Raw genomic sequence first — 18,158 nt, 5'->3', positions numbered from 1 at the left:
CAAGTCACCCCAAATGACTGTGTGGGTAACAACAGCTAAAGCTGCTTGCCTCTGAGCCTTAGGGGTCAGTTTCATTTCCTGGATCCACTTGGAGGAGGATGAGAGCCAACTTCCTGAAGGTTGCCTTCTGACCTCCACTTGCATGCTTGGCATGTATGCACACATGTATGTATGCATGTGTGTGTGTGTGTGTGTGTGTGTGTGTTCGCGTGCACACACACACCATTTATTCAGTTCTGTTCACTGTGGCTTTATTCATAATTACTAGAAACTGGAAACAACCTAGATGTCTCTCAACCAAAGACTGGATAAAGAAACTGTGCTGTATTTGCACAATGGAGTATTACTTGGCTGTTAAATTTGTAGGCAAACGGATGGAACTAGAACAATAAATCGACTCGAATGAGGTAACCCAGACCCGGAAAGACAAACATGATATGTACTCACTTATAAGTGGATACTAGTCGTTAAGTAAATGATAGCCAAGCTGCAATTCACAGAGGCTTAATAACAAGGAGGGCTGTAGGAAGGATGTATAAAACTCCTGGCCAAGGGAAAATAGAGTATAAATTGTGTAGATGGACTGGAGGTGGGTGGGGATGGGTACAGGGTGGTGGTGGTGATATGAGAGAATGCAAGAAGAGACAGCTGGAGCTAAAGGGGTCTAGGGAGGGAGGAAGTATGGAAACCTGGAATCTATGAGGTGACCCTAGTGAGGACTTTGAGTTATGGATGATTTGAAATTTGAACTGGACTTTTTTGTATGAAGGCAAGATAGTGATGGGTAAGATAGGGTTGCATTAGATTGAGTTGTTGGCTGAGGGGGTTTTATGGAGATCCTGAAACAACTCAGGTTGGTGCTAAGACAGACAATAACAGACAGAAAGCTGTCAAGAAGGCCCCATTGTTGACAACATCCAAACAGCTCATTGATCATAGAGAGGTAGAACAGGTGCCTTTATGAATCCTTCACCCCTATATTCTAGTCTCTTTGGTGCGGGCAGTTACCCTGCAGGTTAAGGAAAGTGTAACCTGGAACCCAGCAACAAATCTTATCACCAACAATCAGTCCTGTCTGCAAGATGTGCTGGGGAAATGTGGTGCAGAACTTGTGGGAGCTGCCAACCAATGTCAGGTTTAACTTGAAGCTGATACCACAAGAGGGAGCCCATGTCTGTCACTGCCTGGATTACCAGGGCTAGAGACTTGGACAGTTCAGAGACCTAGGATAGGTATCTTGTCTAGTTGTCATCAGATATGCTTCCTCTTGCAGTAGACTGAAGTGGGTGCAGAGACCCACAGACAGACATCATTTGGAGAGAGAGTCTAAATTGCACATCTCTGTTGGATCCCTCCCCTAGGAACTTAGGCACCCAATGGGAAAAGGGGAGGAAAGATGGTAGGAGTCAAAGGGGATGGAAGACACAAGGAAAACATGTTCCAGTGAATCAACTATGCAGGGTCTTACGGGCTCACAAAGACTAAAGCAGCAAGCACAGGGCCTGCATGGTTCTGCACCAGATCCTCTGTGTATGCTATGACTCTTAGCCTGGTGTTTTATGGAACTTTATGAAGTGGGAGCAGGTGTGTTTCTGACTCTTTTGTCTGCTCTTAGGACCTGTTTTCATGGATATTGAGACTCTTTTTTTTTTTTTTACTAAGTGTATGGTTAAAAATTTACTTTATTAATTTTAATGGATTCTGTCTCTCTGAAGTGAAACTGGATAGCTTTCAGGATAGTAATTGAGTGGTAGTAGTTGAGTTCAACTTTACTTAAACATTTAGTAGCATTTTGTGGTGCCACCATCTCCAGGGCTCCATGTTATATAAGAGCGATACATTGTTACATTTGCTTTAGATTTCTAACTTAAAAACATAAATATAGCCTATGTTCCAGATTTTTGGACAAATGTTATGAACTCTGATGAAATATTACATCATTATTGTCTCCCCCCACCAAAGATTAGGCTGGTTTTAAGTCTTCATTTTTCTCTCAGATTGAAACACATTTTAAGCAAATAAACACCAATAATTTTTTAGATCATTGAATAAATCAATTTATATTTCTGCAGACTGGCCTCATTCTTGTCCAAACAGGAATGCAAATTCTAGTCAAATTGGTGAGTGAATAACAAAAAGCAAAACTTGGCAAGCTTGAACTCTTGCTAGATAATTCAGCATAGGACATCGCTCTCTTGCTACCAATTGGATTTTATAATCTTGTCATTTGTTTCGAGGACATGGGACAGCTTATGTCCTTAAATGAAATATGACAATCCTGTAGGATTCAGTGGCAATTGCCACCCTCTCCACAGGACAGTTAGGGAATTATTATTCAGACTACTTTCATTCTTATTTAAATTCTTCTTTCTGAAGCTGAGATATGAAAAGACTCTTTTGTCTCAAAACAAAATGTCATATTATGAATTATGTAACAAAGATGATCTTCAGTGACTCACAGCATTCTAACTTTGTCACTTACGTCATTGTCCTTAAGGAGGTTAAAAATTTTAGTGGATTTATGGATTTAAAGTTTGGTGTTTCTACTAGTGATCGCTAATAAAGCAATATTTAATTAAGATCACTAGCTGTTCTGGCTTACCTTAGCGTGGATCAAGTGTTAAGCATATTTATTTCCAATCCAGTGAGGAGACCTTTCTGTGTTTTCTATCAATCAGTAACAAGTATCATGTCTAGTTCAAGATATGTCTAGTTTCTATCTTTCTGCCTAAACAATTTTCCTAATTATACCAAAATATTTGGTTAATTACCAACACTAGAAACAACAGTGCTTTGAGGAGGGTAACTGAATCTAACCAATTTTTTCCCCTGTAATTGTGTATTTTACAAAATATCCTGAAATACAGCGAAATATATTATTTACCAAAGATGGAAATCAGTAATTGGTTATGTCACTGAAGGAGTTTTGCATTTCATGTATATTTGGAACTTTTATTGTATTTTACTCTCTCTCTCTCTCTCTCTCTCTCTCTCTCTCGTGTGTGTGTGTGTGTGTGTGTGTGTGTGTGTTTGTGTGTGTGTGTGTGCATGTACATGTGATAACATATAAGTAGAAGTCGAATGGTAACTTGTAGGATTTCTTTCCATTGCATGAGTTCTTGATATTGAACTCAGGTTTGTGAGTACTGGTAGCAAGTGCCTTTAGCTGTTGAGCCCTCTAGTTGGCCCAGTTTCTGCATATTCTAATCATTGTCTTGATAGTCCTCTTTCTAATCATGTAAACTTTGATGCCTTGGTGCAGATGGTAGAACTCTGGGTTAATCTATTTCATTGCTGGAATGTGATCCCCCTTGCTTTTAGAGAACTCGTGCTCTCCAGCCTGTCGTTCAAAGAAGAAAGGAAAATTGAAGGTGCATGGAGGTGTCCCTGCAGCTCTTACTTGGTCGCTAGGATCATCTTTTTCCGTGCTGTCTGTTCTTTCTGTTCCATATGTTGTCTGGCGAGATGTTCTCCTACTGCCTTGGCTGGAAACTCTGTTTCGCATGTGTAGCCAAAATCCCTAGCCAAGTGCAAAGCCTCTCCTGTTGGCAGAAAACATAAGTCACTGGTTTATCCATATCTGACCTTACAAGGGCAACTCTGTGTCTTCTCCAACTCTCAAACATGGCTGTGGTCATGTGAAAACATTTTGATTCTATCTAATTTAAACAATGTTTCTATCTAATTTAAGCAAAGTTGGGGGGCAGGGATAGAATCTGTGAGCAATGGCAATGAAAACAAAGGAACGGGAACTTTACAGGTAAAATGTTGGAAATCTGAGAAGAAATGAGTACAAATCAGTAACTCAGGAGTTTTGACTCTTTTCTTTGAATGTCTCACTCCATTACAGAAGAATGACTTCCAGAGTTCTATTCATAATCACCAATGGAAAAGCTTCATACACACACTATATGCATACACACACATTATATGCATATATGCAAATATAATATAAAATGTATATGCAAATATATATGCTTGTTGCTGCTAAGACCGATGTCTCTAATCTATAGACAAGCCATTCTGATGATTTTTTTCTGTGAGACTGATCAAAATATACAGCAATAGTCTCAAATACTTAGAAAGTTGTTATCACTTTATAAAATGAAGTACATGAATTTCACACTGCAGTGTTAGAGTTTATTATCTGACTATAATACTATCAACATCAGGCCTTCCAGAAGGCTCTGGTGTACTGTACTGTTTTGGAAAATGCAGAACACAGCAGAATCATAAACAACTTCTGCTTGTCCACAAAATATGGAGTGCAAGTAAAATTTTAATAAGTGGGATAAAAATATCTTACTAAGAAAGTAGTATTTACTAAGGAAAGTCAGTCTAGAGCATATTGGTCAACATTTTTAAATAATGCTTAATCAAAAGTCTTATCTGACAAGTAAAATTTATTTTAAAATCCAAGTTTCTCAGTGAAAATACAGTTAGATCTTAAGCTGCCTGCCTAGAAGGCCTGAGATTTAATTTCTAGAAACAAGAATGCCTTTGTGAATAAGTACTTGTACACACAATATATATAATATATAAAGCATAGAAATGTATAAACCAATATATAAATCAAACCATGCTGTATATGTACTAAGTGACTACTTTACTCAGGGGAATCTTTTTTTAAACTTTTTGTTTTATTTTTCTATTTGCATTGGTGTCTAGCCTGACTACATGTTTGTATGCGAGTGCCCGACTCCATAGAACTGGGACCACAGGCAGTTATGAGCTGCCCCGTAGGTGCTGACAATTGAACCTGGGTCCTCTGGAAGAGCAGCCAGCTCTTAACGGGCGAGTCATTTTCGGGGCCTTCTTAATCAGACGTAATAGATGGAATAGAACTTTAAATACTGGTTTTCCTTGCCTGGGGATGGGATTAAAGAGCTTGCTTAACTGGTATGAGACCCTGGGTCTGATTGTGAGCTTGACACAAAATTAGAAAGCTACAGAGGGAGTTTGAGTCCAACTAGACCATGAGACCCTATCTAAAAGCAAGGCGTGGGGAGGATGACTGCGATGGTAAAATTCTTGCCGTGTAAACCTGAACTGTAAAGTCAATCCCTGAACCAACATGAAGGTGGAAGTAGGAAGAGATTTCCAAGGTTGTCCTCTGACCTCTATTTAGCACCTATTCACACATGTGCATAGACACACATGCGTTATGCACGCGTGTGGCATGCACGCGCACGCACGCACGCACATATACCCACACACACACACACACACACAAATTGGGATGTCATAGCAACACGAGCAGTCATAGCAACAAGAAGAAATGAAATACTACAATAGCAATTTAAGATTTTCGTTGCATCGTTAGAAGCACCATATAAAATACCTACCCATGTGTATTGTAGAGATAGGAGATGTGGTACTGCAAACGAGAAATTATTGTTGTTAACGGGTTTTCCAGAAGTAAGGGAAGGTGGGAATCATGGGGCAGAGGTGACCCAACAGCCACAGCTAATCAAACTTTCCCATGAAGAAGTAAAAACGATTCAGACTTGATGACCACATCATGTGGTCCTTGTTTCATAACTGGCCAACGGAGCACTCTAAGAAGTTACTGTATTTGATGTTGCTGTCCACTCATAGAACAGCAGACTTGTTGATGGGTGAGCACCAGGAGGGCATCAAAATAGATAACAGGAAAGATTAAGAGGGGGGACAATCCAGTGAACTAGACTGTGGGGGGGAGGGTGGCAATGGGGGGAGGGTTGGGAGGGGAACACCCAAAAGGAAGGGGAGGGGGGAGGGGGATGTTTGCCCGGAAACCGGGAAAGGGAATAACACTCGAAATGTATATAAGAAATACTCAAGTTAATAAAAAAAAAAAAAAAAGAGGAGGGACAATCAGACATAAAGAGGTGTACACAAACAGATTTGGCGACATCAATAAAATATTCTAAGAAAAATACTGTTTTTCTACTAAAAATAGCCTTTTAGTTTGAAAAAAATCAACCAAGTTAACAGCTGTAACGAACAGGAAGTCCATTTAAGATTGCAGGAAGCTGAGCAACTGGTGTTCAGGAAGTAGTTCCCCCTCCCGCAATGTTCTGTTAACCTTTCTTACAAGTAAAAGCTCTAGTCAAGATTTTTCTCAAACACATTTTTAAAAAGCATACAGGAAAGCTGAGAGAACTGTACAATAAAAAGACATATATCTATTCTTCATATACTAAGTGTACTCTCTCACACGCTGATCAATTATACTCCAACTCTATCCGCGCTATTTTCGGAGGAAATTCTAAATTTCATGCCTTTGTCAAAAGTATCAGTTTGTATGTAACTAACTGGGGTTCTACCTTTAGTCTCTTGAGCTCGCCCTCCACTATGCTAAATAAGAGACACAAAACTGGGGACACTTCGATCATGACTTGCTGGTATGGTGTGTATGAATGTTGGGTGTGGACGAAGGAGAGTGAGAGAGGATATCAAGTGAGGTTTGGGCACATGCGAGGCAAGCATTTATTCCACTAAGATACACCTTCGCCCTTATTTACATACTCCATAGCTACTGGCTACACAAGGCCAGGCAGAGGTCTGGGGGAGTGGCAGAGGAGTTGAGCCTTGGCTTTGCTCTCACAGAGGGTGGCAGTCCCTTTCTCAGCATGGGGTGGTCCACAACTGCAAACAACTTCAGCCCTTAGAGCCCTGCTCCATTCTCCTCAGACACCAGTGCTCATGCGCACACCTGCGCACACACAGAACTCAAACTGAAAATACATATTTTTTTAAAGGATTTTTTTGGGAGGGGGGATCGCTTTTGTCTATTTCAGAAAGGAGCATTTGGGCAACAGGGTAACCTGCTGATCTGATTCCCAGCCGTACTTGGGAACCTGCGTGGAATTTTCAATGTGAATGAGTATCAATCAAGCATGCAGCTTCATCGGTGCAAATAGGTTTAAATTTTATTTATCAATAAATGCTACTACTGTTAGTGCTTTTCTCCTCTCATCCTGCATTTTATAAATATATCTCTCCTTCCTACAATATAAGACTTTGCAAAAGACCCTAACTCAATAGGAAAAAAAAATCTCAATGAAGTAAAAGCATATCATTGAGGTAACAGATAGCGTTTTGTGAATTAGCTGACTGAGGCATGCCCCACACACTACAAATGAGAAATGCTGTGACTCGTGTGTAGATTTTTTATTCGTGTATTAAAAAGTTTCAAGTCACCTCCATTTAAAACAGAGATGATATGACTAAATGTGAAGGGTTTCTTTATTCTCAATATTCAATATTTTGTGTATTTAATTTCATTTATATTTAATTGACATGCAGTCAATTAATTCAATTATTAATCAATTAATTTAGTTACTATTTAATTATTTTCAGTAGTGTCATAATGAACAAGCAGCATTTAAAAAATGTTGATTTCCAACAGTTTATCACATGAAGATACAGGAAATGAAATATTGGTTTAAAAAGACATAGCAATGTCCTGTAGAATGCTTCCTTTTGCTAGAAAAATGACAAAATGGATTACTTGTGAAATTTCACATTTGAAGATAGAAATGTCAAAGTGGGAGCCAACAAATAAGGCTATTGCACCTGACCAGAAGATAAACTTGCAGTTTTTTTTGAAATTAGATATATTCCTTTATTTACATTTCAAATGTTATTCCCTTTCCCGGTTTCCTGTCCATAAGCCCCCCATCCCCTCCCCCATACGGATGTTCCCCCCATCCATACCCTTTAACCCCCCCCCCCACGACATTCCCCTGCACTGGAGGTCCAACCTTGGCAGGACCAAAGCCTTCCCCTTCCACTGGTGCCCCAACAAGGCTTTGCACTTCTTAAGAAAGATACAAAGGTCATCTTTCAAACCAGCACAATGACCGTGTAGGTAGGCTGTCTTCCAGCAATATATACCAAGCAAAGTTGCATGCGTCAGATTAGTCGCACAGTTTGTCATTCCCACAGAAGCAGATACTTAAGTAATGTTTTAATACACTATTTCATACACCAGTGGCTCGCAACCTTCCTAATGCTACGATCCTTGTGTTTGTGGTGACCCCCCCCAACAAGAAAGTTATTTTCGTTGCTGTCTCAGAACAGTAATTTTGCTACTGTTTTTAGTTGGAATGTAAATACCTACGTTTTCCGATGGTCTTAGGCAAATCCTGTGAAAAGGGGTTAAATGGAGTCGCGACCCACAGGTTGAGAACCATTGACACAGGTAACTAGGAAAACTGCAACATGCCTTCTAGAGTTCTGTGCAGAGACCTGACTCTATGACGATTTATCTCATTTCATGCGAAGCTCAACCCTGTGGTAGTTTTAAAAAACAGTTTGAGAAGAACAGCTGGTATTTACATTAACACTGACAGCCAGATCCTCCCTTCCCCCACTTCTGTTTACTGCTTTCCATGGCTTGCAGTGTAACATTGTCACAGGATGTATAGTGATGCTACATCAAAGACATGGCAAGTGAAGACATTCTGATATGTAGTTAAAATGTGTACATCACTGCAGAAAAGCTTTGTGTGTGACAATCCAAGAATCAACAAATAATGGATCGGTCCATTAAAACACACAGTCTTCTAAAACAAGAAAACCTATGAAGTACAATTCTTTCTAGTGGATGCCTTCATGTCTATGGGCTTAAGGAAAACCAATTTTAGGGTAGGAAAAATGTATGGATAAGCTTCTCTGAATTTTGATTATTGGTGCAAATAACGACATGTTTCTCTGAGTCTAAGCAATGGGCAGTTATCAGTGGTGTAAAGAGAATTCTAAGAAGAACCAAAACCATTTTCCCTCCTATTCTTATGGCCAAAGGATGAAATAAGTTGCCGTAGTTCTGAGAGGACTTAAACTTCCTGCTTATTTTATTGTGTCACTTGGATATCAACCCTCTAAGTGCGAGCAGCGAAACCGATAACTTTAAAACTAGATTAATTTCATTTCATATCAAAAACTTCTCAGTTTAGAAGTCTACGCTGATGAGACTAATGTTTACGAAAAACGCTTCAGGGTGCATGTGCCAACCAATAACTCATGCCCATCTTTAAAATGGGAAATTCCAGAGCAATGATTCAATGTTTTAGGTCGCAGCTTATTAGATAATGGTCTTAAATGATGGTCATTTACAAATGAATTCCAAACCCTGGCAAGGACATCAGCATGTATCGTGCTCGCCATGCCTCTGGGGATTCAGGTTTGCAACATACACCACAGCAAAAGTAAAATTTTCGGAGAAAACATTAGGAAAAAAAAGTGGAAAGTTAATGGCAAAGTATTTTCTGATGAAAAGTTAATTGACTGTTGTCCTGAGATTTGGGTTACAGAAGGAATGGGTCTAAACTTATTATTTTTAAAAATGTATTTTCATTCTCTTCCATGTGCCTCCGTGTCTTTGTGAGTGAATGCCATGTGCTTCTGGGAGACAGGAGGCCAGAAGAAGGCACAGGATGTCCTGCAGCTGGAGTTATGGGCAGTTTTGTGATACTGGAAACAGACCTCTTGTCTTCTGGAAAAGGTGCATGTGCTCTTAATTGCACATCCATTTCTCCAGCTCCTGGAGTTACTTTTAAGTTAGAAGTAAATACACCTGATTTTTCAAATGTGGGTACTTGTGAGGAATTTTTGTTTTTGCCTTGTAATTCCTTAGAAAATCTTTACCACTTGTCATTGTAATACTATTACCCCAATATTATATTTAATTTACTATTGCAACATCTAATGGCATTAAATAAAGGCAAAATTATGTATTTTAAATACTGGTCATAAATCTATGATTTCAATGTTATTTTCACGTGTGACAAAAGAGCAGATTAAGCAAGGAGTATCTATTAGTAAATTTAACAAGAACCAAATCTTTACATTAATAAAATTAATAAATTCTTCTCTCTCTCTCTCTCTCTCTCTCTCTCTCTCTCTCTCTCTCTCTCTCTCTCTCTCCTGCAGTACTGGAGTTTCAACCTGAGACCTTCTGCATTCTAAGAATGTATTCTAGCACTGAGTTCTCCCCTCAGCCCTCTTCCAGTTTCCTTTTTGAGATGTGCTCTCACTGAATTGCCCAAGCTGGCCTTGACTTCTTTCTGTATCCACGGCTGGTCCTAAGCTTTGTCACTCACTCTCCTGCCTCAGACTTTTAAGGGGGCTGTGATTGACCATCTGCACTGCAAAGCTCTACAAATAAATTTTTTCTTTCTTTCTTTCTTTCTCCCTTCCTTTCTTTCTTTCTTTTTTCTTTCTTTCTTCCTTCCTTCCTTCCTTTCTTTCTGATTTACTTATTTCATGTATGTGAGTACAGTGTAGCTATCTTCAGACACACCAGAAGAGGGCATCGGATCCTATTACAGATGGTTGTGAGCCACCTTGTGGTTGCTGGGAATTGAACTCAGGACCTTTGGAAGAGAGCATTCAGTGCTCTTAACCACTGGGCCATCTCTCCAGCCCCACAATTTTTTTCTTTTTTTTATAATTTGAACTTACAATTAGATCATAGAGCTGAAGCACCAAGAAACATGTTTGACTGTGTTCAAGCTTTTTCTGACAGGAATGCAGTCTACAACACAACTTCACTGGCGTAGTTACATGTCTCATAACTTGGCAATTCCACCAGGTAAATTTTGATTGTTTTCAAATATCTACATTGTGTTTCCCAGAGGAATCGTTCTGCACCCTTTTCAATGCCCCATAACTATCAGAAAACCTGATCTGTCTGTGACAACCAGGCTCCCAAGTATCATAACCGTCTTGTGAGGTATTCGAATAAATAAGGCACAAAGACAAAGAGAAACTTGCTAAACATTGGTTACATATTACAAACTAATAAATAAAACTCTATTACTATGTCAATGGGGCCATTTAATAAAACAAAGTACACTTGAAGACACAGTTTCGGAACAGTTCTAACTCATCTTTTTGCTTAAAAGGGGGATAAAAAACAAAACCACTAGATTTCACAAATATTAGTTAATCTCTGTTACTATGGCTTGAGCTTTTTGCGAAAGCTTCTGAAGTAGTTCTCTTCAGCTGTGGTTAAAAATCTCTCTCCTGGGGCTGGAGAGTTGCCTCAGCTGTTAAGAGCGCTGAGTGCTCTTCCAGAGGTTCTGAATTCAATCCCCAGCAACCACATGGCAGCTCACAACCATCTGTAATGGGATCTGATGCCCTCTTCTGGTGTGTCTGAAGACAGTGTACTCACATATATAAATAAGTAAATCTAAAAAACACAAAATCAAAAACACCTCTCCGCTAAGAGGTTGAGAAAGTTTTACACAGATATATATATCTATATGTACATATAGAATATGTAGTCACACATATTCTCCTGTAGAAGAAGTCTGTGGGTTACATCAGGGGAAGGCAGAAGCCACTGAGTTACTAATAAATTATGAGTTCTATCTAGCTATATGTTCACAAGGGACTGACATACTTGGCTAATATAATATCAGTTCTGGAGACAAGCAAGGAAACATGGTAGTAGGAACAAGAATAGCATGACCAGGAAAACGAAGACATCGCTCTACTCAAACAGTATACTCATGTTAAGAAACGTAATTGGAAGATGTAGCTTGTTTTTCAAATTAGTAGGGAAATGATGGATTATCAATAAAAGGTGTTGGGACAACTGGGTGGCCATCTGGAAAGAATTAAAGTTGGATCTATACCATAGATTCAAGAACAAAACAAATCCCAGATGGAACAAAGACTTAAGTATAAAAAGTAAAACCACAAAGTAATTTATAAAAAATGGGATGATGCTTTTGTGATTTTTTTAAACTAGAGGGGTCTTTTTAATATACTAAAGTCAGAACTGAAATTTCAAAAATTTCATGAGAAGTATGATCATATCATCAGGCATGCCAAATGCCTGAACATGGCTAGAAGAAAAGAAGATAATGGCATAGGGATTATGGTTAAAGAACACTATGTACACATATGCCTGAAACAATACCAAACAATAATTAATTTTAACGAAAGATCTAAACAAACAAAACAGCCCTGTAACTGTGAACAAGTGAAATCTGGAGGGCGGGCTGTAAGAAAGTTTGCAACAATAAGAAACTTAGCAACAATCAACTTCGTTATATTTTAAAAATATAAAGTTACCCTATATATTGACTGTCCTAGGTCAGTGTATAGAAAGTACGGCTCATAAGTCTAAGCCTGTATTGAACCTAAATTTTAAGAGAGAGATTTTTGTCAAATCATCAAATTAGCACACACTAAAAAGTTGAGCTCACCTCTTTTATGTAAAAGCACAGAGAAGCGCTACCATGCAAACATCTTACCCACATTATGATAAGACTACACATTTACAACAATGACCAAGAATAAACTGCTTACAGTTTAGCAAAACCGTAGGCACATTATCCTGTGAAACACTGCTATCTCTGAAACACTGTTCCTAAGAATTTATCATAAATGTTCTTGGGTGTCTGTCTAAGCATACAAACAGGAGGTTATTCGTTGCAGCACTATTTAAATGCTCAAAACTAAAAATGCTTTAGGCATATTAAATAGAAAACTCATTAAATTATTGTGTGTGTGTGTGTGTGTGTGTTTGTGTGTTTGTGAAAGACAGCAAGGGGAAGTATACGGGAGAGCTTGGAAGGCATAAAGGAAAGAGGGGAAATACTGCGATTACATTGTAAACTCAAAAATAAAAGAAATAATTAAAAATAAAAATAAACTGTCATGTTATGTCATCAATGTAATGTTACTCAATGTTATGTCATCAATGGTTAAAAGATTCATTAGCAATTCATATGTACTAGGAAAAAGAATGCCTAAACACTAAAACATAAAGCACAACTTCATGTCATAGAATATAATTAGTTTATAAATGAAGTAAATGCATACATACTTATATTTTTGGAGTGAAACAGAGGGACAAGTTGTATTTGTTTTCTTCTGTGAAAGTAAGTAGCTGCCTTGAAACAGAGTATATATCCCCGTGTAACATTTGGATTTTATATAATTTGCATGCGTTGCCTATTTTAAAATATATTAATTAAGGAGAAAAATCCTGCTCTTAGAAAGACTTCATTTTGAACGCAATGATTTTTGTTATTATCAAATTTAGACAATTTTAAGATTCTGTTGCTTCAATATAATCTACGATTTGATTAAAGACCAATGATTTTTGATAAATATAAGGAATGGAAAATAATCAGAAGTTAAGTGTTTGGACAGCCCATTATCAGAGATACAGTCTCTGAAAAGCAGAATTTTTAAAAGGAGGAAAGAAAAGAAAACCAAGAAACCATTGTTGTGATGGTTTGTATATGCTCAGTTCAGGGAGCGGCACTATTAGTAGGTGTGGCTCTGTTGGACTAGGTGTGTCACTGTGAATGTGGTCTATAAATAAGACCCTCACCTTAGCTGCCTGGAAGTCAGGCCCCCACTAACGGCCTTCAGATGAAGATGTAGAACTCCTGCACCACGCCTGCCTGGATGCTGCCGTGCTCTTGCCTCTATGATAATGGACCAAACCTCTGAACCTGTAAGCCAGCCTCAATTAAATATTGTCCTTAGAAGAGTTGCCTTGGTCATTGTGTCCCTTCACAGTAGTAAAACCTTAACTAGGACAATGGTAAAGATGTGAGTTTCTCAGTAAGCCTCACTGTTTACAAGAGTGTTAATGACCGACCAATGGCCAAAGACTGAGGCCAAGAACTTCACACACACATTGACATTCTCCATGAGTAGGAAGGGGAGTCCAAAGGCCTATTGTACATGTTTCAAGCACAGATGAAATTGTGTAGCATCCTGTTTCTCCTGTCTATAAGCAAATACCTTCCCTCACCACGAAACTGATAATGTATTGAAATGAAGAGGAGTAAAAAGAGAAACCAGGGAAGTAGCAAGTCAGGAGACATTTCAGGACATAATTTCCATGTGATACCTGTGTGCTCATCACATCCTACCGAGAGACAGGTTTACTGAGACCAATTAATGAATCCGGAGAAAAAGTCCTGAGATATTACATAACGATATTTAATTGTTACCTAATTACCAGTTATTAAAGCAGAATCTATTTTTTTAGGATTGCTCTTGTGCTACAAAGAAATTTATCTGTAATTTTCATTGGCCTGGGAGGGAAAAAGAAGCCAAAAGAGGCCTTACAATGAGTGACTAACCTAAGTTCTGTTATAATTAAATATATTGAGGTCAGTTCCACTGTTGGCTTTGAAATGCAAAATTATGCCCCCAAAGACATGACAATGCTATATTCTCTATGTGCTAAAGGGAAAACTAGGGTCCCTTCCTTACTGCTCTTCCTCTTGGTTGTGTAACTAAAGTGAACATCAACCAGAGGTATTACCGCCTCGCTTTCCACACCCCATGAAGCTTTTGAATGAAGGTGACCACATGTATTGCAGGGTGTGACTAATAGGGATCGTTCAAAGGCCTGAGAAGAAGCTGGCTGGCACATGGTCACCCTTTTAGACATACACATATATTTTGGTCATTCCTTTTAGCCTTTTTTATCAAAATAAGTCTGTGGGACATATGCCACTCTTATACTCCTTAGGTATATGATCAGTGTTGAGCGTGGATTGAACAAATGTTATCATTAATACCCAGGCACAATGATTCTAGAGGGTTCTTTTTTATTAAAGTCACAAGGAGTGGTTCTCTCTAAAGTAAAACATCACAGACACGAACACCTAGACACTTTACTGGCCAGCTCTCCTGCCTACAGGAAAACATTTTCTACTATGTAGGTTATGTTTCCTGCATTACTGGAAATGGAGTTACATAGGCTCAGGATCAAAGACAGAGTAGACAAGATATCGATGATAAGTTAGGTCTATTAGGCTGGGCCAATACCTCAGTTGGTATAGGGATCACTGTGGGAGAGAAAAGATAGGAGTTTGGATGCCCAGAAGGGAAATAAAGGCAGATAGTGCAGCACATGTCTGTAATCCCAACATTCCATGGCAAGAAGGGAGGTGGAAGCAGGAGAATATTTGGAAGCTCATTGACCAGGTTGCAAACAAGCTGGAACATGAGGAACACACACACACACACACACACACACACACACACACACACAAATGCGCCCGCGCGCGCCTGCACACACACATGCACAGGCATAAAAAGCACACACATGCATACACAGCCACATACAAGCACACACACACACATATACACACACATGCATACACAGGCAAATACAAGCAAACATACAAGCACACACACAACACACACACAAACAATTTTTTCACTTATTTTAAAGATACCCTTTTATTATATTTTGAGTCGAAGTGTTTTATAAACTTCATCTGTAATTCTAAATAATGCTATTGATTACTACAGATTAGAAGGACAAGTCAACATTAATGCTATTCTCACTTGAGGGAATTAAGTGGGAGAAGATTTATGAAGATTTTACAAGCTTATCCTTAGTAATGGGTAAATGAGAGGCCAAAATGCCTGCTTACGGTTCACAGGAATAGCAGGGGCACCGTGCAAGGTAAAAACAGACTGCGGCCTCTACCTGGCTCATTAATTCAAGTTAAGAATGGAGTCTGTGGCAGTTCACTGTGCCACAAAAACAAGTGAAAATGGAAAACAGACTTTGGGTTTGCCAAGCTGAAGAACTAGACCTGTATCCCTGTTGTCTACAACTATATGATCCTATACAGAACAGTTCATCTCTTAGCTTTAGTTTTCTTGCTCAGGCCGCTCATCATTCTCGTGGGTTTGATGTCATGAGTACGGTGTTACCACTGCTGCTGCTTCATATACAAGAGCATTATGATTACTGATTGCCTCTGTGGAGTAGGTGATAGGTAGATGTACGTTCACACTGGCTTATTCATCCCTAGAGGCCACACTCTTAATGAGTTTTGAGGTGTAGGTGAAGAAAAACTAGAGTGTAATATTTAATTAATTCTTCTTTAGGTTCTCCTGTGCCATCCTGGTGCCAAGTATTTAACTGATGTTAACGTCACTAACTATACAAAAGCCATACAATACAGTGTTGGATTCATATGGGGTTTGAGTATTGTCTTTTGAGAAGATATTTTTAGTAAAGGAATTTATTACATTGTAATGTTTTTATTTTGTGTGGGAGGGCAGGGGGAACATGGAAGCCAGGGAATCAAGTCATGTGTCTCAGTGACAGACTTCTCTATCTGCCATGTTACCAACCTTTGGTTACTAAGCTCTTTTCTTTGTATACTCTTAAGATATTTTGGAGACTTCTCAGAGAGACAACATTTAAAGCACCGCTCAAGCTTACCCCTACACTCAGGTATGATCAAGTGATGGATTTTCACAAATTTGGCAATAATAAACAGCAGACGGGGTTAAGATGATGGATTCCACTTCTTTCCTCTTTCAGGATATATTAACAAGACTCTTAGGACTGAAAGAAGTACGTAATTATAGACAGAAAAAAAAAACACCTCTGGGTTCTTGGTCTCTGATGAGACTGATAGAGAGGAGGATTACTAATGAGGAATGTGTCAGACCATGGCCAGGACAAAGCAAGGTGCCATTGTGTTAGTTGCTAACCAGCAAAATGGAATACGGGGTGTAACAACTAGTATTCCCCTAGTTATCATTAGACACTGTGGTCTTTTGTTTATAAATGAGGAAAATGGAGCCCAGTCAGGTGAACTAACCGTCCTAACTTTAGTACCAGTCTTAATAATGAGATTATTCTTAGAAGGTCAAGAATTTAGTGCTAAATGTTAACAGGTCTTAGAGGTGGAACAGTAGTTCCCATTAGATAAGAAACAGGGCAGTCTGGAAATTTACAGATTTGAAGCTAGAAAAGTCAGCAACAGTAACACTGGGTTCCATCTGACAGACTGAGGCTCACTGTGGAGAGAGGTGGGCAGGCAGAAAGATGAGGAGGAGGAGGAAGAAGAGGGAAAAAGAAGGACTTGGCATCTTTAACCACTGCTCTTCTAGGCATTTATATCAAACAAACTAAATCAGTGGTGTTCCAGAACCCCAGAGGTTGCCCGACAAAACTACGTGAGGATTTGCAGAAGCAGCAAGACTGATGCATAAAGCCTTCCACTCTGGTAAACAGAACTTTCCTCCCACGCCAAATGCTGATGAGTGTAGAAAAGTGTAGGTAAGAAAAAAATCGATGGGCAGCAGTGACTACGTCACCAACTCCTTCTCTACTCTTGAACAGCTTGCTCTGCAAAGGCTGTTTGTTGTAAAGTGAACTTCAGGGACCACGCCTTGGAAGTTCCCATCCATAAGTAGCAGATGCAGAGGAAGATTGTCAGGACTCCAATGGTAAACCCATGGCTAAGGTGCTTTGAGTGGTTCCTAGAGACAGCAGACTCTGGAATTATTTTAGCATTTCTTCAGGAAGCCAAGCCCACCAGATTAAGTAGCATTAAATTCCTGCATGTTCTTGAGGGTAATATTGCTCTTATACTCTAGATACTGACATGGACAAACAAAAATTGAGAAAAGTATGAATAAAAAAGAAAGGAAGTCCAAAGGCCCATAACAGAGGCTAAAAGACATGTTTAATTCTTACGTGTGTGTCTAAATCGACATAGATATAGATATATAGGTGAAACGGGAACAAGACCTGGTCTCTTTTGTAGTCAAATATTATACCAGACTATGGGAGATGACTGACCTTCACTCATGTGCTGGATCACATGGGTGTCTGAAAACCTACTAAACTCAATTTTACTGCCAGCTATGAATGAGCTCCACACACAGTTTTAAGAGATATTTGCAGGAATCTAGGTGGTTAGCTCGTTGTCACTGAGGTGTCTACCTGGATAATGTAGAAAATCCAGAGGATAAAGGACAAATGTGAATTTAAAAAGTGGTGGAGAAATAGTGTAATCTTTTCCACAAATTCATAGGTTGAAAAGAAAGCCGATAGAGGGGCAGAAGAGAAGGGTCAACGGTTGTGAGAACTGGCTGGTCTTCCAGAGAACCCAGGTTTGATTCTTAGCGCTTTGGACAATTATTCATGACCTTCTGTCACTCCAGTTCCAGGGGATCCAATGCCCTTTTATAATCTCACCAGATACCAAACCACACACACAGCACACACATATACATTCAGGAAAGGCACTCATATCCATTAAATAAAAATAAGTAAATCTTAAAATAAAAGGGAAAATGTGAATAGACAATTCTAGGATAAGAAAATAGCTTGAAAATTTCTGGGAGCAGAATGAATTACTCATAGTCTA

General features: G+C 39.0%; 1 protein-coding gene across 3 annotated transcripts in view; it reads right to left on the bottom strand.

Moving 5' to 3' along the window:
* The window catches only part of Tfap2d (transcription factor AP-2 delta), a 59,403-nt gene that overhangs the window by 22,106 nt on the left and 19,139 nt on the right, over positions 1-18,158 (bottom strand). For all 3 annotated transcript variants that reach the window (NM_001106895.1, NM_001401661.1, XM_087565128.1), the window contains 1 exon segment: positions 3,401-3,542. In NM_001106895.1, the coding sequence (NP_001100365.1) occupies positions 3,401-3,542 (142 nt within the window).

Source organism: Rattus norvegicus, chromosome 9 (assembly GCF_021556685.1).
Source record: "Rattus norvegicus strain SHRSP/BbbUtx chromosome 9, alternate assembly SHRSP_T2T, whole genome shotgun sequence".
NCBI lineage: Eukaryota > Metazoa > Chordata > Mammalia > Rodentia > Muridae > Rattus > Rattus norvegicus.
The sequence above is the reverse complement of the archived record's forward strand: the minus strand, read 5'-3'. Positions and strand labels throughout refer to the sequence as shown.